The sequence below is a fragment of the Zingiber officinale genome, chromosome 10A (genome assembly GCF_018446385.1).
Source record: "Zingiber officinale cultivar Zhangliang chromosome 10A, Zo_v1.1, whole genome shotgun sequence".
Taxonomy (NCBI): domain Eukaryota; kingdom Viridiplantae; phylum Streptophyta; class Magnoliopsida; order Zingiberales; family Zingiberaceae; genus Zingiber; species Zingiber officinale.
The window spans coordinates 24,577,127-24,601,476 of record NC_056004.1 but is presented as its reverse complement, the minus strand read 5'-3'; the positions used below and the strand labels follow the sequence as shown (position 1 = coordinate 24,601,476).

At 36.6% G+C, this 24,350-nt stretch overlaps 3 protein-coding genes across 4 annotated transcripts; all 3 read left to right on the top strand.

The window, feature by feature from the left end:
- Positions 1–834: 834 nt before the first annotated feature.
- Positions 835–13,033, top strand: LOC122026902 (glucose-6-phosphate 1-dehydrogenase, chloroplastic-like). The gene is made up of 13 exons (XM_042585630.1): positions 835–1,115; positions 1,556–1,863; positions 1,944–2,038; positions 2,152–2,266; positions 7,530–7,735; positions 7,814–7,963; positions 8,044–8,164; positions 8,327–8,556; positions 8,642–8,842; positions 8,939–9,184; positions 10,379–10,520; positions 12,239–12,509; positions 12,584–13,033. Exons 1-11 carry the CDS (start codon positions 947–949, stop codon positions 10,512–10,514), a joined length of 1,977 nt encoding a protein of 658 aa, XP_042441564.1. The 5' UTR covers positions 835–946; the 3' UTR covers positions 10,515–10,520; positions 12,239–12,509; positions 12,584–13,033.
- LOC122026532 lies at positions 12,446–12,903 on the top strand. The gene is made up of 2 exons (XM_042585270.1): positions 12,446–12,509; positions 12,584–12,903. The coding sequence occupies exons 1-2, from the start codon at positions 12,446–12,448 to the stop codon at positions 12,901–12,903; spliced, it is 384 nt and encodes a 127-aa protein (XP_042441204.1).
- A 941-nt stretch (positions 13,034–13,974) lies between the features above and the next one.
- Positions 13,975–23,147, top strand: LOC122027072 (actin-related protein 2). 2 transcript variants are annotated; one of them, XM_042585899.1, is made up of 15 exons: positions 13,982–14,164; positions 15,808–15,918; positions 16,229–16,363; positions 16,555–16,626; positions 16,727–16,805; positions 17,039–17,088; positions 18,082–18,185; positions 18,282–18,350; positions 18,436–18,499; positions 18,603–18,671; positions 19,838–19,921; positions 20,874–20,932; positions 21,749–21,815; positions 22,588–22,671; positions 22,892–23,147. In XM_042585899.1, the coding sequence occupies exons 1-15, from the start codon at positions 14,123–14,125 to the stop codon at positions 22,970–22,972; spliced, it is 1,170 nt and encodes a 389-aa protein (XP_042441833.1). In that variant the 5' UTR covers positions 13,982–14,122; the 3' UTR covers positions 22,973–23,147. The 2 variants fall into 2 exon arrangements, with proteins under 2 accessions (XP_042441834.1, XP_042441833.1); XM_042585900.1 differs by lacking the exons at positions 20,874–20,932; positions 21,749–21,815; positions 22,588–22,671; positions 22,892–23,147 and adding an exon at positions 20,245–20,859 and having other exon boundaries at positions 13,975–14,164.
- The last annotated feature ends 1,203 nt before the right edge of the window (positions 23,148–24,350 follow it).

The following is a 24,350-nucleotide window of genomic DNA, read 5'->3' as shown; positions in this document are numbered from 1 at the left end:
TTAAAATGTAATAATAATAACTGACAAAAAAAACGAAAAATAAGGAAAAAAATAGAAAACAATTTAAAATGTCCCAAGAATTTGATGTTTGGTTGATTGGAATGTATTTATATTGGTTTAATATATATAAAATTAGTTAAATAAATACATTTAAATAACTCATTAAATTAAATAAATAAATAAATGAAATATATAGATGTTTAATTGATTAATTCATTAATATTCACGAATAGAACATGTGAATCAAATACTTACATTATCTAACTTAATAATTAATCAATTAAATTTAAAATTATAAAATTTTTAAAGAAGCGAACTTAATAATATCTAAATAAAGTGCAATGTAAATTTGAACCAAACTCAACTTAATATAAAAAATTAAATTAAATTAAATTTGAATAATCATTTTAATAATTTAATTTATTTTAAAATTTAATTTAATTATTTTATCATGAAAATTTAAATATAAAAAAAAAATTTGACTATTGTTGACTACCGCCCCACCGATTCTGTCGATGTATTTTTTACGCATCTAAACCCGCTTCACCGAGTTCAGCTGTAGTAAAAGTATCTTAATTTTATAGTAATTAAATTAATTAACAAAAACTTATCTTAATTAATCAGCTCTTGTTTTTCTCTTTTACTAAAAAACGAGCGCTTCGATGGTCACGAGGAGTGTCAGACGGCATCTCCTTGACTCCTTCCACAGTCGGCTCCGCTTTGGCTCCCCAATATCAAATCATGTCCTTTAATTCTAGTGGGTCCTGCTGTATCAACCGTCAGATCTAAACCAGAGGGCATTGCCAGAAGAGAAAAGGAGAGGATTCGGAAGAAGCCACTGAAGCTCACCCCCATGGCTTCCTAGCGACGTCGCTCCCGCTCTCTCTCTTCCTTAACTCCCCCCATCTACCCTCGCCGTCGCTTTTCTGACGTCGTGGGAAGAGATATGGCCCTATCCGCCGCCAAATTAGGTTCCTCTCGCGCCGCCCCTCGCATGATTCTGCTAAACCATGCTACTGTATCGTCGATCCACCTCAAATCGTCGCCGAGTAGCATCTATGCGCGAGGAGTTGGCCCGCGGTATTGGCATCTGAGCATTGTTTGTAAAAAGGAAGGTTAGGTTCCTCCATTTTACTTTGTCTTGAGCTTCTTCGAAGGGTATTTCCTTAGTTTCTGTCTGAGAGTGATTCGTTTCATTGGCTGCGAAATTGATCTAGGGTTGGGTTCCGAAATTTTGTTTTTCCATCACTTCCATTGGTTGTTTTTGAGTCCTATTTTAAATAGTGTTGCATATCGATTGAAACTTCCTTATACGATATTAAATTGGCTCCGATTTTTAGTTGTGTGGTTTAGATGATTCGGATTTGTCTGTGAATTGGTCGGTTATTTCTTTAGTTTACTTGTGCATCTGTTATTTGTTCCATGGGTCTTATTTATTTATTATCTGGCGCCCTGGGTCCTTCGATGCAAGAAAATCAGTGAAAATTATCTTTATTGGGTTGGCGGTCGATCCCCTGGAAGCATCATTCTTCTTTTTCTCTGGCTCACTTTGCAGATTTTTACTGTGGAGGCTCTTTTTCTCTTTTTCGATCGTTAATGTTGACATGGCTAGATTTGGGCGATTTCATTGCAGCTGGTACGCCACCTACATCCTCTATAAGCAAGGCTCCATTGCAGAAAGATATTGAGAATGGTAGCTGCCTTGGTTTATCTTCTGAGGAATACAATCGAGAAGCTTGTCTTGACGCAAGTGAACAGGAGTCCACTGTTAGCATCACTGTGTTTGGAGCCTCTGGTGACCTAGCCAAGAAGAAAATATTTCCAGCCCTGTTTGCACTTTATTATGAAGATTGCCTTCCAAAGGTCTGAATGTTGTTAAATTTTCTCTTACAATTATATATTTTGTCTAAGTCAAGTTATTGTATATGTATGTGGTCTTTCAGCATTTTACTATATTTGGTTATGCACGAAGTAAAATGACTGATGCGGAATTAAGAACCATGGTTAGCAAGACACTTACATGCAGAATCGATAAACGGTCTGTCTTTTACTTCATTGTTTATGATCAATCTTCTAGATGTTATCCAAACAAATTAATCGTCTAGTTTCCTGTAGATTTTTTTTTTTTAAATTTGTCCTGTTGAATTTCAGGGAGAATTGTGGTCAGAAGATGGAACAATTTCTTGAAAGATGCTTCTATCACTCAGGTCAATATGACTTGGAGGAAAGCCTTGCTGAGCTCGACAAGAAGCTTAAAGAGCAGGAGGTACCTATTGCATCTATGACAATGAAACCAGGGTATCAGTATGAAAGTATTTGGAGTCCCTAACAGTAGATGAAACCAGGGTATCAGTATGAAAGTATTTGGAGTCCCTAACAGTAACTGCCAACCGTTTCTCAATGGCATAGTCATCATTTATTCCTTTTACAAAAAACAAGGAACAGACAGTCATCTATTGTTAAACATTGTTATGACATTAGATGAGAGAATTGACCTGCCAATTTCTTAGGCCCCAACCATCAGCCAATGTTTAAGCCCAAGTCATAGTAGTTCTTTCATTTAAGCTTATAAAGCTTCTCCATTAATCCATCACTCAGAATGTAGCACTAAACTATGGGGTATATCACAAACATAATGCTATTATTTTAGGGTTCATAGATCATTGTTGCTTTTCCATGAACCTTTTATTGAGGATAAATGGAGAGACTTCTTGAACATATTTGAAAGACAAGAAGAGCAACAGCCCCCATAAAGAATACCAAAGTAGTTTATGGAGTTTGCCACATTTGATTTGTGAACCACAATTAAAGGATTAAAAACAATAGGTTGCAGATTTCTATTTTTTAGTTATAAAATTTGTATTTTTCCCCCACAAATCTCTATGTAAAGTCATATCTTCAGTTATACAACGGTCATTTAAATTTGCTAGTAATTGTTATAAGTAGTTTTCGGCACTCCTTATTTTAATTTTAACATAAATCAGGCGTTTGTATTTGATGATCTCTTATGAGTGTGTACCATTATTCAAGTTGATTTGGAAGATTGAGAAACAAGTTTGGTTGATGAGTTTAGTGGATCAAGCATGGAGCTATGTGGAGCTTTGACCTGGTGGATGTCATCAAACTTGGAGATTAGACTTGAAGGCCCATGATGTTTGTTGGAATGTATTTTGTATTTATTTGGCTTGAACAATTGAAAGATAAGATTTACATTCTAGGTAGTGAGGATTATCTAGGGGGCATCATCTTAGGCCCAATTGTTAAGTGATCTAGGTCTTTGGTAGGCTTGACTAGATGCTTAGCATTTGAGGAGGTCGGTCAACATTTGGTCTTTGTTGGATTGACCTGAGTGATAAATTCTAGGAGCCGAGGCCGATGTCTTGAGGTTGGTTGATTAAGACCTTTGTTTGGTTGACTAGGGTTGGCATTTGCTTGGAAGTCACAATTTTCCTAAATAGTTCATCTTGCTGTTTGTAGAAGGTCGAGTTAGGGTTAGGCTAACCTAACATTTGTTCTAGGTCAACCTAGCTAGATAGCTCTTGGAAGCTAACTAGGTAATTTAGGAAGCTAATTTTTTGATTAAAAGTTAGGTCAACCTTGTTGGTGCAATATCCCTAGGTCAAGGCTGATCTGGTTGACTAAGCTTGAGCTTGAGTCTTGATGTTTGAGTTTCGATGTTTGAGTTTCGATGTTTGATAATACATGGAGATTGTAGATGCAATCGTCCGATTGGGGAGATTGTTGATAAAATTTCCATCTGGTCAAGGGATGACCAGTTTGATGTGAAGAAGAGTCAAGCAGGTTAAGGTTGACCGGATACTTGACTGGAAAAGTCCTAATTGGAGGTTAGGCAAGGAAAAATCTTGGTTAGTGAAGCCAGGTGAAAGACCTAGTGAGTAAAGCTAGGTAGGTGAAAGTCCCGGTGAGTGAAGCCGGGCAGTGGGAAAATCTTGGTGAGTGGAGCCAAGTGAAAGACCTAGTGAGTGGAGTTAGGCAGGTAAAAGTCCCGGTGAGTGAAGCCGGGCAGTGGGAAAATCCTGATGAGTGGAGCTACGTGAAAACCCTAGTGAGTGAAACTAGGTGAAAATCCTGGTGAGTGAAGTTAGGTGAAAGTCCTAGTGAGTGAAACCAGACAGATAAAAAGTCCTAGTGAGTGAAGCTAGGTAGATGGAAAGACCTGATGAGTGAAGCCAGGCACGTGGAAATCCAGGTGGGTCAAGATTGACCAGACACATGGTGTTGGGAAGCCCAAGTAGGTCAAAGGATTAACCGAATACTTAGCACGAGGAAATTCAGATGGGTCAAGGGTGATCGGACATCTGGTGGAAGCCTAAGTAGGTCAAATGATTGACCGGAAACTTGGCATGAGGAAATCCAGAAGTGTCAAGGGTGACCGGACATCTGTTGGAAGTCCAAGTGGGTCATGGAGGACCGGACACTTGGCACGAGACGGTAAGTCCAAGTGGGTCAAGGTTGACCGGACACTTGGCACGAGGAGAAAAGTCCAAGTGAGTCAAAGAGTTGATCGGACACTTGGCGAAGAAGTCCCAGCAGGTCAAGGTTGACCGGATGCTAGGCATGAGGAGTTCTAACATGTCACGGTTGATCGGATGTTGGATTTGAGGACCCTAGACTTTAGTTAAGCAAGTCAAAGGGAGGTCAATCGATCATCCGATCGATTGAACCAAAGCCCAATTGATCAACTGATCGATTGGGCGCAGTGATGCGACAAATGGCAATCTAATCGATCAGCCGATCGATTTGGAGCCTATATTGCGCACACAGTAGTTTCACCAATCGATCAGCCGATGGATTGGGCTCCCCAATCGATTGGAGCCAGGTTTCTCGCGTTGACGCGAGAGAACAGAAGAAGGTTGAATCGATCAGCCGATCGATTTAGCCTCCCCAATCGATCAACCGATCGATTGGGCAATGACCGTTGCGCAGGATTAAAGCCGTTGACGAGCGATCTCTTCGGCAGTTCTTTCCGAGCTTCTTCCCAATCTTCACGCGAGCTCCTCCACAACTCTCCCCCAATTCTCGAAGTTTCTTGGAGCAAAGTGTTGCTGCACTTCCAAGGTCAAGAGGCGTTTCCACACAAGGAGAAGCAAGCTAGGGTTTTGTAAATCTTGTAAGATTTGTATTGTATAAGCTTGTTTTTCTTTTCTTGTTGTATTGAGAGAGTGTGTAAGGTTTCTCCGCCTTCGTTAGTTACCGTAAATGAGTGTTTTCATAGTGGATGAGCTTGTCGTGTGTGGATCTTTGGATTAGTCATCTCTTCTTGAGGTGGATATCAAGTAAATCCTCGTGTTAGCGTTGTGAGTCTTGTTTCGAGTCTTTCTACTGCATATTAACAACAACGAAGCAAGCCAGCGAAATGCGACGAGCCCTAACAGACCTAACATTTTTGATAGGTCAACCTAAAATAACTAAGCCAACCTAAGATTTGTGTAGGTTGATCTAGATTTGAATATTGACTTTGAACAGCTAGATTCCTAAGAGTTAGGTTGACACAAGGCTTTTGGTAGGTCAACCTAAACGTCTGGACCATTAGAATTGAGTTTTAAAACAACTTTGGTTGTTCTTTTGGCATAAGGGCTCACACGAAAATACTTTTAACAACCTTTTCTTATTGTTGAAGTGTTAAAAGATCATCAAGAAGATTTAGAACTCTAAAATCAAAGTTTCATCCGTGTGTTTGAAGCTTTCCTCGTAACATCTTTTTCATCTTAGATTCTCTTCTATTTAGGTAAGAAGTGAGAATCTCTTTAGGGCCTTGTATTGTTATCATCAATGGAGGAGTTTGGAAATCCCATTTATTTGAGTCATGCTTTTTGGCTTATTGAAATCCCATAGGCTTTGATTGAATCTAGCCAATTTTCTAAATGACGGTTGAGGCGGCCGCCTAGGCAGCGGGAGGCAGACCTCAACAACACCACATTCGTGGAAGGCGGTGGTTTAAGTAGAGGTCAAACGAAAAAACTAACTTTTCGTGTTTCGACTTTGAACGCGTCACCATTCCCAAGCGATGCTTCCGGGCCCGTCGTCGAGCTTAGGTGACGGGTCCGGACTCGTCATCCCGGACCCATCAACCGGCTTAGGTGACGCGTCCGAACACGTCGCCTAGGTCTGGTGACGCGTCCAATACCGAAACACCGAAGCCGAAATGTCTGTTTTTTTTTTTAATTTAGCTAACTGAAATTTTAGATTAATAATGTTAATCAATTATTAGCTATGATCGGGATAATTTAAATAGGCTTAAAGCTTAATAAAATTATCCTATTAATATATTTTAAAAATTATTATTTATTATTTTTTTAAAAAAATATTTAGATTAATTTATTTTTTTTGAAGGGCAGTCTTGGCTCAATGGTAAAGTTGTTACTTTGTGACCGGTCACGGGTTTAAATTCTAGAAACATCCTCTTGCAAAAAGCAGGATAAGACTGTACCATGGATCCTTCCCCGGGACCTCTTATAGCGGGAGTTTCGTGCATTGGGCTGTCCTATATATATATATATTTTAGTAATTTTTTTCTTCTAATTTTTGATCCTTTAGTTAGTATATAATTTAATTATTTATAAAAATAGTAAAAAAAATTCAACCGCCTAGGCACTGCCTAGGTGGCAGTAGGCGGTCACTGACCGTCTCTCCCCTGTCTACCGCCATTTACAACACTGAATCTAGCTCATGAGATTTCATCATCTAGCTAGCTTGTGAGGATTCTAACTCATGGTTTCATTCTCGGGTCGGAAATCCCATTACTCGGAGTTCTCTAACTCATGAAATTTCAATCTGTGTTAAGGTCTCATCATATGATTATAGAGACTTGCTCTATTGCCTCAGTTAAAGAAATTTGATAGTGGGTTAGGAGGGTGACCCTTTAAAGAATTGAGGGTTGTGGAATAGGAGCCAGGCTATGAGCTATGTCATATACATAGATTAGCATGTGTAATTATTTTTATTTATTTTAACAATATAATGTATCTAACAAGTTATCTGAGTTGTCTTTTTTGAGAATTTTGCATCGTCTATTCACCTGTTCTAGTCAACTTAGCTATATTTGGTTCTGAACTGTGGTTTGTCTAGATTATTTTGGTCAACTACATGAATCTGGTAAGAAAATGATATTAGTATATTTTGATTCTATAAGGTTTTATGCTTGTTTGCATGACACAAAAATTGCATCTCACAATCATCGTTTTCTTCTTTCTGAGATCTTTTATAACTTCTGTCTATTACTACTCTCTTCATCCTATCTACAGATAGCCTCTTGATTGTGAAAAGCTTATAAGTTTCTTGACTTAATCCATGTTATAAGAATCATATTTTGCAAAACTGACCAGGCTAACTATGCTCCTAACCCCTATAAGATTGATTTGTTACGTTATGAAAATCATGATGATGTCAGTTAGTGCCTCAGAGATATGTATATATTTGGATTTTTGAATGTTGTATTAAATTGTATGAATCTACTCATTGGTTGGAGAAGACGTATTGGGAAATTATTATTTTGAATTGAACTACAGGCTGGGAGGTTGTCAAACCGACTTTTTTACTTGTCAATTCCACCAAACATATTTATAGATGTTGTAAAATCTGCAAGTAAGTCAGCTTCTTCCAAGAATGGCTGGACCAGGGTGATAGTTGAAAAACCATTTGGGAGGGACACTGAATCTTCTGCTGCTTTGACAAGAGGTCTGAAACAATACCTGGAGGAGGATCAGATTTTTAGGTAACACAAAAGCCTCATACTAACATTCAGTAATTGATGGGAACATATCTCATTACTTTCATTCTTGAAACTCTCCAGAATTGACCACTATTTGGGTAAGGAACTTGTTGAGAATCTATCTGTCCTACGGTTCTCAAATCTTGTCTTTGAACCGCTATGGTCTAGGCAATATATCCGGAATGTGCAGTTGACCTTCTCTGAAGACTTTGGTACAGAAGGACGTGGAGGGTAATGTTTTAATGCATGCTTATTTGCTATACTTTCACGTGCCTATGAATTTTGCTGCGACTTTGTGTCTTCTAATGCAGGTATTTTGATAATTATGGTATCATTAGAGATATCATGCAGAATCATCTACTTCAGATTTTCACCTTGTTTGCAATGGAAACTCCCATCAGCTTGGACGCAGAAGACATCAGGAATGAAAAGGTTGGTAACAGAAATAGGAGAATACTGTTTTCTTGAAGTGACTTCATTGAAGCCCATGATTACAAACTACGGTGTTACTATTGTCTTCTATTATTAGAACTCAACTCATCAGTTTTCTAGTTTGCATCCATGCCTTGGATTGGTTTTGCCTTCAAATTTTAGGCGAAAGTTCTCCATTCTATGAAACCATTGCAATTAGAAGATGTGGTGATAGGACAATATAAGAGCCACACTAGGAATGGTATTTCATATCCTGGGTACACGGATGATAAAACTGTACCCAAAAACAGCCTTACTCCGACATTTGCTGCAGCTGCACTTTTCATAGATAATGCAAGATGGGATGGAGTCCCATTTCTCATGAAGGCTGGGAAAGCTTTGCATACAAAGCAGTAGAATTAGAAGCCCAATAACTCATTTTATTCTCCTTATCATTATCATATAAACAACCTAAAATTTCAAAATTTCCATTCACAGAGCTGAGATCAGAGTTCAATTCTGCCATGTCCCTGGTAATCTTTACAAGCGATGTTTTGGAACTGATATTGATCTTGCTACAAACGAGCTTATCATCAGGGTGCAGCCTGATGAGGCTATATACTTGAAGATCAACAACAAACTTCCTGGATTGGGTATGAAATTGGACAGAAGCAATCTCAATCTTCTTTATTCCTCGAGGTATGATTATTTTTCTTTCAGTGAAAATAAATACTGATGATTGCTATAATAGAGTTATAACCCTGCTCTCTCACGCCATTTAATGTGTTTCCTTAGATACTCTAAGGAGATACCGGATGCATATGAACGTCTACTACTTGATGCCATTGAGGGAGAACGAAGACTGTTCATTCGCTCTGATGAATTGGATGCTGCTTGGGAGTTGTTCACGCCACTGCTTAAAGAGCTGGAGGAGAAGAAGATTGCACCGGAGCTCTACCCTTACGGGAGCCGTGGGCCTGTAGGAGCACACTACCTTGCAGCAAAATACAATGTCCGCTGGGGTGATGTCAACACTTCAGAGTAACTCTTTCCCTGTCATCTTACATGATGAACACACCAATTCTTTTATTGAATTAACCACAAAATTGCTCATCTCAGTGTTGATAATCTCTATTTTTGACGACATTAAGTACTCTGTTATGTTGGCTTATGTAATTGTACTGACATGAACACAAGTTCCATTGCTACATCTGAGTAAACATGTTCTGGCGTTCATTGTCTTTGTTTGTGAGATCACTCCAAAATGCTAGGAAGTTACTTGAATGTTACGGCTTGAATATATTTTGTCTGCTTGTTTGGGGAATAACTAAGACCAACCAAATTGATATCAAAGCTTAGATACTCCACCTTTAAGTATCATGTAGATAAAATTTGTGGCCCTCTCGGGGTGGTACGGTATGGTGGTTGAGATATGGAGTGTTGTCATATTAGGTCCTATGATCGAAACTCGGTCACTGCATCAATAGTTAGTAGTCATCCGTGATTTATCTACTCTGTATTGGTCTAGGGATGAGTTGGTAGGGGTATTTTTTATCTCTTCTGTGTTGGTCTAGGGATGAGTTGGCGGGGGTATTGGGGTGAGCGAATCGATTGTTGTCACATGTAGATGTGAACTTAAAATGAAGACTTTGTAAACAATGTGAGGTACACTAGAATACTAACAAGATAGAAGGGATGTTCGTGTAAGTTGCCCTCACATTCTAATTTGCTAGCAAATTATTTGTAGCACAACTTTTTTAAAGATGAATGTAGAAATTTTTTTTATTAGATTTGCTAAATCATATTTCAATTCTTCATGCAGTTCTTCCAGGTTTATAATATATCAATTATAATCATCTAGATATCAGTTCGTTGGACAATAAAATGAGCAGGGAAGATTGCACCAATCATTTCCGAAACTCAGAAAATACGAAGAGATGTTTGATAATTCCAACTTTTTAGTATCATATTTAATCAAATATAATTAAATTACGTTGATGTAATTTATAAGCAGAACGAACACACACAAATCTCACCAACACAAGTAGGCACCAATTTACGAGCCTGCAAGTCAAATATGATAATATCCTATTCCAATGCATTGTTTATTTCACAGTCAACGCAAGTAACAAATACAATTCCCATTATTCAATAATATTATTTACCTTTATTTCTGCTAATTTATCGAATTCATTAAACTAATATCTTTCCCATTATTATCCGGAATCACCGCAGCAATCTCTTCCACCAATTGCAAGTTGGTACAAGAAAGAAAAAGAAACATGAAACCTGTGCTGACTTGAACAAGTTGCGGCTGCCACATGGCTTGTTGGACAATCTTCTGCATCGTAATGTGACTCAACAAGTCTAAATCAAGGTTCTCAACTTGTCCACTCAACTCATTCAACAAATGTGCTTATCTTCTGTAATTATTAAGATCATTGATATACACTTCCGCCTTAAGTAATACCATATCTATGAAACTAATTTCATCACAATTGTTCAGCTTTTCATAACCAACTCATTGTAGAAACTTTAGATTTTTTTTTTCCATTCAAAAGGGCCATCAATTAGTTGGAAGATTGTAAAAAGGACCCACACAACCACCACAAATAGCTTTAGTTCCTCCACATGCTTCTTCTGAATGAGACTGAATGATAAAAGAGAAAAATTAAGAAAACAAAAAACAATAAGTTAAGAAGGTTTATATATCTTGATCCATAGGGGTCACATGCCATTGCCGTGTGATCAGCCCTTGAGTATCTCTCACATGCACAAGACAGTGATCTGATTGAAGCTAACAGTTTTGTGGACGGGACATCAATTGTTTACTTATGCTCTAGATATGGTTGTGAACCTTGTAAGAGGTTTGGAACTTCCTTAGTTATGGTCCATCAATCAAGTAAGCTAGCAAAGAGAAATCAGCTATTGGATAACTTTATCGTATTGACAAGTTGAGCCAGAGTTTCTCAAAGTCCAAGCAAATCAAGCACTTCCGCTGAAATGGAGAAGAGAGAAAAAGCAGAGTCGGTCTAAGAATGTATCTATGTTCTAACAATATGCTTATGGTCAAAGAATATGCTTTTGATTCAAACATGCATATCTGTTTTCTAGATTTATCCGATAGCCGATGGGAAACTCTTATGAATGAAAAGTAAAAATATCAAAGACAACATTGGAAGGTTTCCATGTGGGCACAGCAACAAGATAGGAAGAGAAGAGACTCTTGTTGAGGATTACCAGCAAGAGTTTTTAAGTAAAAAACATTACACTTAGGACAGAGACATTATACTTAGGATAGAGATTACCAAGCTCTTGTTCAGGATATGGGATTATACTATACGTTGTAGCTAGGAAGTATGATGCCTTCCTTTATTTTTTTAACCATCAAGTATCCAACCTTTTAGATCGACTAATCCTAGATGACTAGTCCATACTTATAAAAAATTTTCACCGACCACCAAGAATCATATCATCCTTCTTTTGGCTTATACCTTGGAGGATTAAGAGGCTATTTTACTTGCCATGTTCGTAGATATGAGGTATTCCATTTGCTACCTTGAAGGAATGAGATTTTTTTTATTCACCTTGTCTCAAGAGGTGTAAACTTAATTTATTATATCTCTTTAGAATTGTAAGATGGATTCATTATTTTTTCAGAAGTTGCCAAATTATCGTTTTTACTTCTTATTTCAGAAGAATAAGGTAAACTTCTTTTTATCTTGTCTTGAAAGAGTTTGAAGCTTCCCTAATGAGAAGAAGATTTTAAAGTGATGATCCTTTCTGGTTCTTACCTTACCTTGGAGGAATGACTTTTTCCATCCACTTTAATCTCGAAAGGTGCAATTTTAATTATCATATCTATTATAGTCTTCTGAAAGTTGAGAGATCATTCTTTCTACTTCTTACATTAGAGGAATGAGGTTTTTTTTTATCTAGTCCTGAAAGTTTTTGAGAGCTTAAACATGTTTTAAAGAACGAATTAATCAATTTTTTGCTTAAATATTTTAGTCAATGAGTCCAATAACTCAATGAATAAATTCTTTCAATTCAACCAAGTTCACTGTCTCATCACCGAACTTTGTCTTCTAGCAGATTAAAACTTGTCACAGGTAGCTACACTTGAGGAACATGTATACAGCCTTAATTTAAGCGATTGGACCGTCGCATTCATCGCAAGTGGTTATTGCTACTTGGAAGAAACAAGCCTTATACCTCTCCTGCTTCTCCCTCTATAAATAGTCCGGTAAAACTTCATTTCCCTTGTAGAACAGAGCACGCGCAGAGTTTGGCAGAAGAGAAATGGGAAGCCTTCACAAACTCTTCTTCTCATCTCTTCTTCTTTTTCTCTGCATCATTATCGGAGGTAAGCATTTCAATCTCAATCTGCTATACTAGATAGAGATTTATAGCTGAACTCCGTTGATCGAATAACTGCAGCCCATGGAGCTCCATGTAGCCTGGCAGACATCAGCATAAGTCAGAGAAAAACAGGGGGCATAGCGGAAGGCAAGCCGGAGTACGAGGTGTCGGTGAGCAACAAATGTCGATGCTTGCAGTCGAAGGTGGTCTTGAGATGCTACGGGCTCAGCAGCGTCGAGTCGGTGAACGGCTGGGCCATCCGCCCGGTCGACGAAGAGAGGTGCCTCGTCGGCGACGGCCGGGCAATTTCCAGAGGCACGCCGGTGAAGTTCAGGTACGCGTGGATGACGCCGCAGGACTTCCCCGTCGTCAGCACCCTGATCCACCAGTGCAACTGATAACTGATCAGGGATCACTGAAGAACTGTACCTGCTAAAAAAACGAGCTTGTGTTTTTCTTTTTGATTGTACTGTTTGATGATACTTATCAATGCTTCGATTTGAGAAAGAACAACAACTTCTTTTAACAGGAGTGAAGTTGTTTTACAGTAGTATTTTTTAAAAGAAACAAAAGGAAAAAAAAAATGAAAAGAATACCTTGTGAGTTCATTCCAGTGGATCATGGATGAGTTATTTTAGAAAAAAAACAAATAAAATTATACAACAGTTCTTCACATGAAAAGTATGAAGAGCTACTGGCAAAACCATGAAGCATGACTCAGTTGAACAGCTTTCCCTTTAAATGTATGGATATGACTCAAAGGTCTGAGAGTTTCTGCAGTAGTCCTACTAATAAAGTCTATCCATGAAAAAGACAACCAATTTATAAAATTCAATATGCTCCACAATGTCGTTATTATTATATAAACTAAAGAGAAACTTAGATTGTTAAATGGCTTCTTCGTCCTCTTCTTTTCAAATTGGAATAAAATACATCTAAAGTCAAGAAATACCATATAATCCATGGAGTTAAAAAATCTCAAGATCACATGCATTAATTGTCAAATCAAGACAAGAATAGGAAACATCTTCACACTCCATGTGATCGCATGAAACTAAGGAACAAGAAAGAAATTGGCTGTCCATGAAGTCTTTTCGTTTTGCAGCAAGTACTGGTCCACTGTACCCTACAAAAAATGCTCTTATACTCCCATACCCTTGACTTATGCCTTAATTCTCACAAAAGAAAGAAAGAAAGAAAGAAACTTTTGCCTTAATTAATCATGTATCTTTTACTTAATCGCCACAAGATCTCTCAATACACTTTATATTTATTATGTTATTTTTAGGTCAATTAGTTCGACCATTTTAACCAATTAAATTATCGACCTACTAACTTTGTCAATTCAATTTACAGTCTAATTATAAAACTATATGAGTTTCGTCTTATTAGTCTGGACCGGCCCAAGTTGAATTGGGTCAGTTGGGCTGTTTTAATTCGATTGGATACTTCCCAAATTTGGGCCATAGATCTTCTTCTCCCCCGGCACCTGAGCACCGTCAATCTGCATCTCGAATTCCGCTTCCGATCTATATGCCACTGTAACTCGCAGGTTTCAGTAGCAGTGCGACGGGAGGGGAGAGAGAGGAGGAGCAGCGAGCGCGTGGAGCGGCGAAGATGGACAGCCGAAAGGTTGTCGTCTGCGATAACGGCACTGGAGTAATTCTTCTTCCAATTTTTGGTTCCTTCAAATAGTATTGTCTCTACACAATTGGATCTCTCTTCTCTTCCTGCTGATCTAGTTACTTGTTATTTCTTCAACTTCGACGAAGATTGGATCTTGAGATTGTGATTAGCTTTTCTTTGTACGCGTACTACCATAATGACCATTGATTTTTCATGATTTTGTGCGATCGGTGGACTTTCTGAAAAGTGAGATCCGCGTTTTCACGCATTTACTGATCGCTGACAAAATTCCATCTTGGGCATAATAAAAGCCAACAGACAGTTAAGTTTTCTATCTGCAATATTGCGGATCAGAATATCCATTCTTTCGTCTGAACTCTGCTTTCTGTGCTCGTGGTTTCGTATTGCTATTCATTTTTTTTTGGGGGGAAGGTAAATGTATTATACTCCCAAAAAGAACAAAATACAATCATATGATGACTACAAAGTGCATTAGAGATTTATGACTTTGTATGACATCATTACACAATTATCACTCATCATCATCTCACTAGTTTCTACAAAGTACCAAACATGACTTGGACTTTGTAAGACACCCGAGCATATCACAAAGCATTACCACACATTACAAAAGAATCACTTGATATCTACAAAGCGCCAAACATGAACTTGGACTTTGTGGAAAATCTTCTCAAAGCAAGGAACAACATTTTCAAATCGACTCATGTTACGTGCATTCCATACGAGATAAATCATGGAAGATAAGGCAAGATGTCTTGCTTTCATTTGCCGCCCTTTACCTTTATAATGTTGACGAAATGTATCAAGATAAGAGGCCATATCGGTGATGTCAAAAGTGATATCCATCCATGCCTTGACTTTATCAAGTAGAGGCTTGACAATCTCACAATCAAAGAAAAGATGAGTATTGGACTCATCTTGTTGGTGGCATAAAGCACATAATTTGTTGGGCTCATAAGGGATGATGTCCGCCGTTCTTAGTCTTCCATGAGCAAGTAACCAAGATGTGAACCTATGCTTGGGCAAAATATATGGCTTCCATAACACCGAAAACCAATCCACTTTAGCCGCTCTTGGACGGAAAAACTCATATGCCAAAGCCGTCCCTTTATTTTCCCCCGCAAACCACTCTATCATTTTCATATTTGCGGCGCCAATAGAGGTAGTTCGCTGTACAAGTTCATCACGAATAAAAAGTAAGCGTTTAATAAGGGGAGAATCCGAAGGCTTACTCCTCCATTGCCAAAAGTCCATATTTTGGAGATAATGTTGATGAACCCATCGAACCCAAAGAGACTCACGTCGATTTTGAATATTCCATAGATTCCGACATAATAGAGCCATATTCCATGTTTGCAAATCACGTAAACCATAATAGAGACTCACGTATTGCTATTCATGTATGTATTTTTAAGGGAGAAATTCTCCTCTCTGTTTAGAACTTGCAAATTTTGTATAGTGACTAATGTATCTTGACTTTACTGTCCAATTTTACCAAGACTGGGGATATTATATTCTGAATTTAATGCAACTTTCAGACATTTTCCATTATTTTGTCTTTCTAAATGATAACTTGTGCTGGAACGAAGCTACAAATATTATCTTATTCTCTTTTAGGTTCACCCTTATCTGATCTTGCAACTTTTTAATTGCAGTATGTGAAGTGTGGATTTGCTGGAGATAACTTTCCCACATCTGTATTTCCATGCGTGGTTGGAAGGCCATTGCTTAGATATGAAGAATCACTGGTGGAGCAGGAACTAACGGTCTGAACAGCGATGCATTTCTTTTTTCTTGTTGTAACATATGTTGCATATAATTACTCGCAAACCATGTGTATAAAGAGGAAGGACTTCTCATTCTAAATGTATTTTTGGAGCATGAATATTTTAGGAGGCCAAATAGATTTTTAACCCTGCCATCATGTCTCATGCCATTTACTATTGACTAGCTGGCTATTCCTCTTGACGAAAGATTTTTTGGATCTTCAAATTCATTTTTTATTGTCTCTATTTATATCTTACAAGTAGAAAAATACTGAAGCAGTCATGCATACTGCTTACCTCTTTCATTCAGGACATTGTTGTGGGAGCTGCTTGTGCAGAATTTCGCCACCAACTAGATATATCTTATCCAGTCAATAATGGGATTGTGCAAAATTGGGATGACATGGGGCATGTATGGGATCATGCATTTTACAGTGAACTTAAGGTATTGATTCTTAATTAAATTAGTTTAGTCCTAATATAATTTTGACCAATCCACCGTCTCTCAAACAAAGCACTGTACTAATATTTCATTTCAGTGCTACCCTACTCATTTATTATATTCTTTGCTTAAGTCAGTTCGCTTTTAAACTAATGGCGTTAGGAATGCTGTCATTTTTTCCTTTTCCTCTTTAGATAGATCCAAGTGAATGTAAGATATTACTCACAGATCCACCTCTCAATCCTTCAAAAAACCGTGAGAAAATGGTTTGTACATTTCATGTCTTTGTATATTTATCATTTTCATACAAGTCTTTAGTTTGAGACTCCAAACAAGTCATTATTGATTTGGCTTCGTATAGGACAGATAGAGACCATGTTTGAGAAATACAACTTCAGCGGTGTCTTCATTCAGGTCCAGGCGGTTCTAACGCTATATGCCCAAGGTGCATGACTATTTCATTAGATCGCTAAAAACTACTTTGGGTTGATTACCATGAAATCTCTTTAGTTGCATTTGATGATCCATAATTTTAAACAGAAATTAATATGCAATAAATGATCTTTCTTCGTGATTTCTATCTACATCATAGACTGTGTATTGACAGTATTTCTATTTACTAGTTCCATCTGATTACATATACCAACTTTCTCTGCTAATATCAAAACTTCTTCACAGGATTGCTGACAGGTCTTGTTATTGACTCTGGTGATGGTGTCACACATGTGGTATGTTGTATTTGGATAGTTAAAAGATAATGGCTCTCAGCTATCATGAGGATAAAATATAACTATCGTCTTTATGAAAGAATGGAAGAAAACATTTTCATCTTAAGTTCTCATTTTTGTCTTAAATTGTGATGCCTTAATTAATGAATTTGTGACTGAGTCCAGGCTACAGCCGGCATATGTTCTATTTTAGACAAATAATATGTCCATTTACTATTATGACACCCGTCAGCTATGTGAACTTTATGCTGCCCATCTTGGCATACATTAAATTTTTGGCTTTGTTCTGTGCGTCATCTGCATGCTTATGGTGCCTGCAAAACACATTGAATTAAAATTGTGTGAATAGTTTTTTATAGTCTCTAAGGTTTGAGCCAAAATAGCTTATCATCATTTATATATAAATTCAATGTCTTCTCAGCACTAATTTTTGAGGTACTAGCAAATTAGTACATACAATGGATATTTTGGAAGAAGTATCAAGAATTCCATTAGGGTTTTGAGAGTTTAAAATGTGTTTTGGACAACATTTCAGCCTGTAATCCTAAAAACATATATAGGCTAGATAGCAGTTTGAGATTTCTGCATCAATGCAACATGCATCATTTGCATCTGATATTTTCCCCAGATACATGCTTGGTAATTTGCAAAATTCCTCATATTTGCAGCATACTAGTTCTGGCGGTCAGTTTTTGTATATAAAAGAAAATCATGTTGATATAGTATATTTTCTACACATCTATCCATGCAAATTTCATAAAGCTATGCAAGATGAGCTGCAATTTGTTGTGCTTTGAACGACTTTTTCTATAGTCATCCTGAGCCTACTCTGGCTTTGCTATAAAGAATCTAAGATGATGTTTAAAATTTTTATGTTCTTTCCCCATATTTTGTCAATTGAAAATGTAGAGGCCTCTCTTGTTTATTAAAAAGCTTGTTTTCTGGAATATATATATTTTTTATATTATCTAAGAATATGTTATTTGTCTGCAGGTGCCTGTTGTTGATGGATATTCTTTTCCACATCTGACAAAGAGAATGAATGTTGCTGGAAGGCACATAACTTCCTATCTTGTTGATTTGCTATCTCGTAGAGGGTAAAACTTATCGCCATGTCCTTAATTTCAACTGGTTTAACATACTGGATCAGGAACCTTATATTTCTACTAATATGCTGATTACAACTTTCAAAGGTATGCCATGAATAAATCTGCAGATTTTGAAACTGTAAGAGAAATAAAAGAGAAACTATGTTACATCAGGTCAACTGCTTGCTGAATCTAGTTGCCTAATTTTGATACTTAATCTACAGTTTTTTTCCTAATGTTCTTTAATAATACTTTGCAGCTATGACTACAAGCGTGAGTATCAACTTGGACTTGAAACCACAATTCTTGTCAAGAACTATACTGTTAGTAAATTTACTTATTACATTCATGTTGCTATCTAATTATTCAGGAGATGCCACATTCTCTTATTTAGTACAATAACAAACTTATTGATTTTTGTACTAGCTCCCAGATGGAAGAGTTATTAAAATAGGCACAGAAAGATTTCAAGCTCCTGAGGCTCTTTTTACTCCTGTATGTTTTTTCTATTTATGCGTCACTAATTAGTACTTTTTTTAGAAGAACTTGTGTTCCGATATTTTTTGTTTTTAACAATTTAATAATGTTGTCCGATCCATCTTAGTTAAACATAGCATATTTATAAACATTCCTATGCACTTTTGGTACTTGCCATATACGTTGTTACATGAATGTGGATCTAACTGTACAACAAGACCATTTCTAAACAGTTTTACATGTGATCAGTAGAAATATTAAACATAAGCTTACTCAGAGTGTTGGTATTAGAGAATTTATGTCAGACATGGTACAAAGAGGATCAATGAAGAGTCCCAGTATCATAGCTTGCAATAGAGGATAAATTACTAAACTTTGGTTTTGTTCCTTTTTGCCATAAAAATTTGTGGCTTACAGGATGAATAGCTATGCTTAGGTATAATTAGTGTGTAAGCTATGTTTAGGTTAGGGGTGCAAATGAGCCGAGCCGCTCGTGAGCCGCTCACGAGCGGCTCGGTCAAAGCTCGACTCGAGCTTGAATTTGACTGAGCTCGAGCCGGCTCATTTAACATTCCAGCCGAGCTCGAGCTCATTTAACACTGGCTCGAGGGCTCATCGAGCCTTGTCAAGCCAGGTTAATTTAATATTTTAATAATTAAAATTATTATTACTTTTAAAATGAAGAATAAGTTAAAGAGGAGTTTGTAGCTAGATCATGTCATTTGGTGTATTTGAGGTCTACGGTTCGAATCCCTACTTGAACAGACTTTTAATTTATTTTTCCAAGTTAGGCTCGAGCTTGACTTGAGCTCGACTCGAGCTTGAGCTCAAACTCACAAGCTCGATCGAGCTTGAGCTTAAGTCGAGCCTATGTAGTTTTCTCGAGCTCGAGCTGGCATGAGCTCGGCTCGGCTCGATTACATCCCTAGTTTAGGTAATACAGGCTTGTTGGACATGGCACAACATTTTCTTTTTACATAATATATCAAATTCATTATGTCTTCCATAGCTGACATTAGATTTCCTGAACCTATGTTCCTGCAAAGAAAGTTATTATGGACATTCTGCTTATTAGTTGTTGTCATTGCATTTGCATACTGCTATTTGTTGCTATGCTGAGCATCTTTCAGTCACCTCTTTCATACACTTGAGGAAAGTTTTAAGATTTTTAATCACATACATAGGAACTTATTGATGTCGAAGGTGATGGCATGGCAGATATGGCGTTCCGTTGCATTCAGGAAATGGACATTGACAATAGGATGATGGTATGCTGAATTACTTAATATCTATTACTAATATTCCTTTCTTGAAAAAAAAATGTAGATCCGTTACATTAACAACCCCCTAGTGCCGGCCTTATATAATTCAGTGGATACCTCAAATTTTACATTTATCTTATTATGCTTGGTGGTTTATTTGCTAAGTTCGCCATATATAATTCAGTGGTTTGAGTTGATAATACATCTGATTCTGTAGTCTGTACTAGACTTATTCTTTTATATACTAGTCTTTCCGAATTAACTCTTCGAACCTGTTTGCTGCTGTCCATTTAGACTTCTTAAAGCAACTAAATTGTTTGATAACCCAGAGACAGCACGACTTCGGAAATTCTTTCCATGCAGCCATGCAAATACGGATAAAAGTGAAAGGAAGAGATTAAGATCAAAACTGTAACAAGGTTTAATTTATGCAATGGAGGTAAATATGAAATTTGCTTCAATGGATCTAAGTGAGAAAAACATTACTCATGGGCATTTAACTATGTAATTCTGATACCGACTGACCATGCTTGATCACTCATAACTGCTTTTAGGACAATTGGAGGGCTTTCATCAAGTTTTAGAGAGTGATCTGCTTTACCTTTTTTTTTTTTGCTAAACTATATGTTTTGTTCCCTCAAGGATATATAAATTTTCCATAGCCGTTCCTCTCAGTTGCACATTGTACATAAATGGGTGCTTAATGATCACTGTTTTCTGAGTAGTCATTAATGTATGCCGTAATTATATTAACATTTTTTTGAAATTTAGACTGCATCTCATTGAGTAGTCCGTTGTTTTCTGAATAGTCATTAATTTATGCCATCATTATATTAACATTTTTTTGAAATTTAGATTGCATCTCATTGAGTTGTCTGCTTATTTATAGAACAATTTTGTTATCAATTAAAAAGTTTGATTCTGCTATACTACACTCACGTCAGTGATTTTGAGACAGCTCTACCAACATATTGTTCTCAGTGGAGGGAGTACCATGTATCCTGGATTACCTAGTCGGTTAGTCCACCCCTGAAATAACTTAGTTGTTGTAATATATATTTGTGAATTTGGACAAAGGTATATGCTATTGGTAACTCATGTTTTAGCAGTAAATTTCTACGTAATATGTTGGTATTTCCTTATCCAAGAATCAGATATGATTCTAGCCTTAATGCTTGTTTAAAATTGTGTGGACATAATATTGATTGGGAGAAATTCGTCAGTTACAGAATCTATATCTACAAATTTGTTGTTGAAACTAAGAATTCTCTCGTGCTAAATGGGATTCTTATATCATGTAGATCTATTGAATACTGAAACAGTATAAGATCATAGTAGATGTAAGTGGTTCATTGTATTGCACTGGGTACATATCATAAACAACATTATTTTATTTATTTTAATCATCCTGTTGCTGTGTCATGCTTTTCTGGCGATTATGAAAGTACATTATTTATGCTTAGATTTATAAGAATGACAAACATTAGCATTGTGCTGAGGGTAGAAAGCTACAGTGTTTCTTTGTTTAATGACTGGCAACATATTGATAAGTTGCAACGTCACATAAAAAATTGCAAAATTCTTTCCATCACATTTAGGGATGTAGCTGCAATGTGTACATAATATGACTTGAGAAAGATGTTTGCTTGATAGTTTAATCATTTCAGATTTGTTTTTTTTTTCTAGTGGAACATTAAATATTGACGAATATGTCTTTAAAGGAATGTATTGTATGAAATTAATTTATTCAAAATGTCATCTAGGAATGTTCAAAGTCATAACTATACCCTGATCAATTATGCTGATAATGTCTGCTCTTTGTTATTTTAACAGCTTGGAGAAGGAAATTCTGGATCGCTATCTTGAAAATGTACTCAAGGGAAATAAGGATGGATTGAAGGTGATATTTCATTATTATTTTTGTTAGCCATCATGAAATTGCCTAATTTTCAGCAAGTTCTATGAGGCTGTTTTTATTTGCACAGTTCTGTGTATGGACATTGTGACTTGGTACATTTAGAGCTTGCACTATTTCAGCTACTTAATTTTCAATTCTCACAGGGGTGTGATTGCAAATATTTGACTTGCCTTGAGGAATTACTAAATAATCTATACTTTCAAAATTCCAATTATCCATGGAGGAGGTGATATGAAAAAAATGTAATTTGACCTGCAAAGTTTCAAAATGTTCTGAACTTCTCCTCATTAAGAAAATCATTAAACATTTTGTCTATATAAAACGCCAGGTTTTGCATATTTAGTTGATTTTTTTGTTTTGAGTGATTTTACGATTATGTTTTTTCACATACCCTTCAGTGCAAGTTATTTGCATTTCATTGTAAATTTGATCACAAGATCCTGGTGCACAGGCTGAACTGGAAAAAACCTCTGTGCTTCTAGTTGGAAAACCAATATTTAGTTCTCCAACTTACTCATGCTTGACCTGCCTTTAGGCATATTAAAGGCTGGAGAGTGCATCTTCCTTGAATATTGGTATTGAGCAATATAACCTACAGGCTATTTTGGTTCAGTTGTAGTAATATCTGGCTGTGTAAAATTTTACTAAAGATGGCTTCTCTTAGATTTATATATTGTAATCATGATGAATCTTGAGAACCTTTCACAAGATCCGGTGCAACTTGGAGTGATTTTTTTTCCCTGTACCCTGACAGAAACTAAGGTTAAGAATCGAGGATCCTCCGAGAAGGAAACACATGGTTTACCTTGGAGGTGCTGTCCTTGCTGGAATCATGAAGGTACCATCTTGTCTTCGCAATTAGTTTCAGTGCAATAGAGACTTTTTCAAACCCATAAATTTTCATCTCATCTGATATCTATACTCTCCTTGGTCTCACCAAAATGTAGTTAGTTTGACGTTTTCACACATCTGTGAATTAACAAACTTGGTTTAAATTAGCACTTATCCAGACACTGAATTTAAGAGGCATTTGCTAATTGGTTGTCTTTAATGAACAGGATGCACCTGAGTTCTGGATAACGAGGCAAGAGTACCAGGAAGAGGGAGTTGGATGTTTGAGAAAATGTGGCCAGGTGTAACTCGAACAAAAAGCAACCTTTTAACCGCAAACTTGCTCGACAGTGCTGAACCTTCCTATAGTTCTGTTTCTGCTCAGTGTGCTCTAAACAGAATTTACTTACTTGCGTTAACATTATGGATATTGGTTGGTGTTTCATAACAATCATAATCACCATATATTCATGTTCCACGGCATGATTCTTGTGTTCTTTCCTTCCACAATCTGCTACTTGTCAAATTATCTATTGTAGAAACGTGGATAGTTTTGCTGCATGAATTGTAACTACGCTATTATTGTGTTTAGATCACATGCACCATATAACATTTCAATAAAATTAGAAATTTGTCTACAATTAATAAACCAGATCATCATCTTAGAGGTCTAAATTTAATACTATTGTATTTTCTCTAAATCATAAACGTTGTTATTTAATCTTTGTGCGGAATCGGAAGGTCCTCGGGAGTGTACTGTCTATCCTAGTCTGATCAAGGGTTTGATCCTCTAACTTCATCCATTTCTTCACCTACCACAAACCAGATCTAGTGAGTCAAATTAAGCACTTTTAAATCATAATAGCAAAAATTCCATAATCAATTGTATGTATCATTAAATCTACATTGAAATTTATTGTCAAAGAAACAAATAAACAGGCATATAAGCATTTTCCATACAACGTAAAACTATGAGTATCGCACAACATTATGTGTATCATTTAATCATCACATTATATAGCATTACCTTTTAGTATTTATCATATATCATTCTTGGGTGGAGATGCATCAGTTATCCTTTGTCCTTTGTTCCATTGATTAATCAGTTAACCATGATACCCAATAGTGGGGCGTCGGTAACTTTCGTCACTGGGGCGTGGTCAAATATGAGAATCTGGTATTGAGGTCCCTTTGAGATCTTGTTTTGTAAACGGGATCCCTTTGGGGCCTTGGTCCTCACAGAATTTTCATTAATCTTCATCATTATCATTTATCATTAAGTAAGCATTCATACCATTCATCTACATAAGGATCAAACAAACACGTATATCATTAACTACATGGGCTCGATAAGCATGGACATCTTTAAGTAAATGAAGCTAAATAAACATAATTATTATTTACTATATAAAACTAATTAAATAATCATACCATTAATCTATATAAGATTCAAACAAATATGTATATCATTAACTACATGAGCTCGATAAGCATGGATATCTTTAAGTAAATAAAGTTAAATAAGTATAGTTATCATTTACTACATAAAGCTAATTAAACAATCATGCCATTAATCTACATGAGGTTCATATAAGCATGCATATCACTAACTATGTAAAACTCAATAAATATGAATATCGTTAACTACATAAAGCTAAATAAACATTCACACTCCTAGACCTCCTC

Bases quoted from the DNA above. Each gene is read 5' to 3' on its own strand.
- LOC122026902 (XM_042585630.1), top strand. From the start codon at position 947: ATGGCCCTATCCGCCGCCAAATTAGGTTCCTCTCGCGCCGCCCCTCGC. The intron at 1,864-1,943 runs GTCTGAATGTTG...GTGGTCTTTCAG, and splicing joins ATGAAGATTGCCTTCCAAAG to CATTTTACTATATTTGGTTA. The intron at 8,557-8,641 runs GTAGAATTAGAA...TTCCATTCACAG, and splicing joins AAAGCTTTGCATACAAAGCA to AGCTGAGATCAGAGTTCAAT.
- LOC122026532 (XM_042585270.1), top strand. From the start codon at position 12,446: ATGGGAAGCCTTCACAAACTCTTCTTCTCATCTCTTCTTCTTTTTCTC. The intron at 12,510-12,583 runs GTAAGCATTTCA...GAATAACTGCAG, and splicing joins TCTCTGCATCATTATCGGAG to CCCATGGAGCTCCATGTAGC.
- LOC122027072 (XM_042585899.1), top strand. From the start codon at position 14,123: ATGGACAGCCGAAAGGTTGTCGTCTGCGATAACGGCACTGGA. The intron at 17,089-18,081 runs GTATGTTGTATT...ATTTGTCTGCAG, and splicing joins GTGATGGTGTCACACATGTG to GTGCCTGTTGTTGATGGATA. The intron at 21,816-22,587 runs GTGATATTTCAT...GTACCCTGACAG, and splicing joins GAAATAAGGATGGATTGAAG to AAACTAAGGTTAAGAATCGA.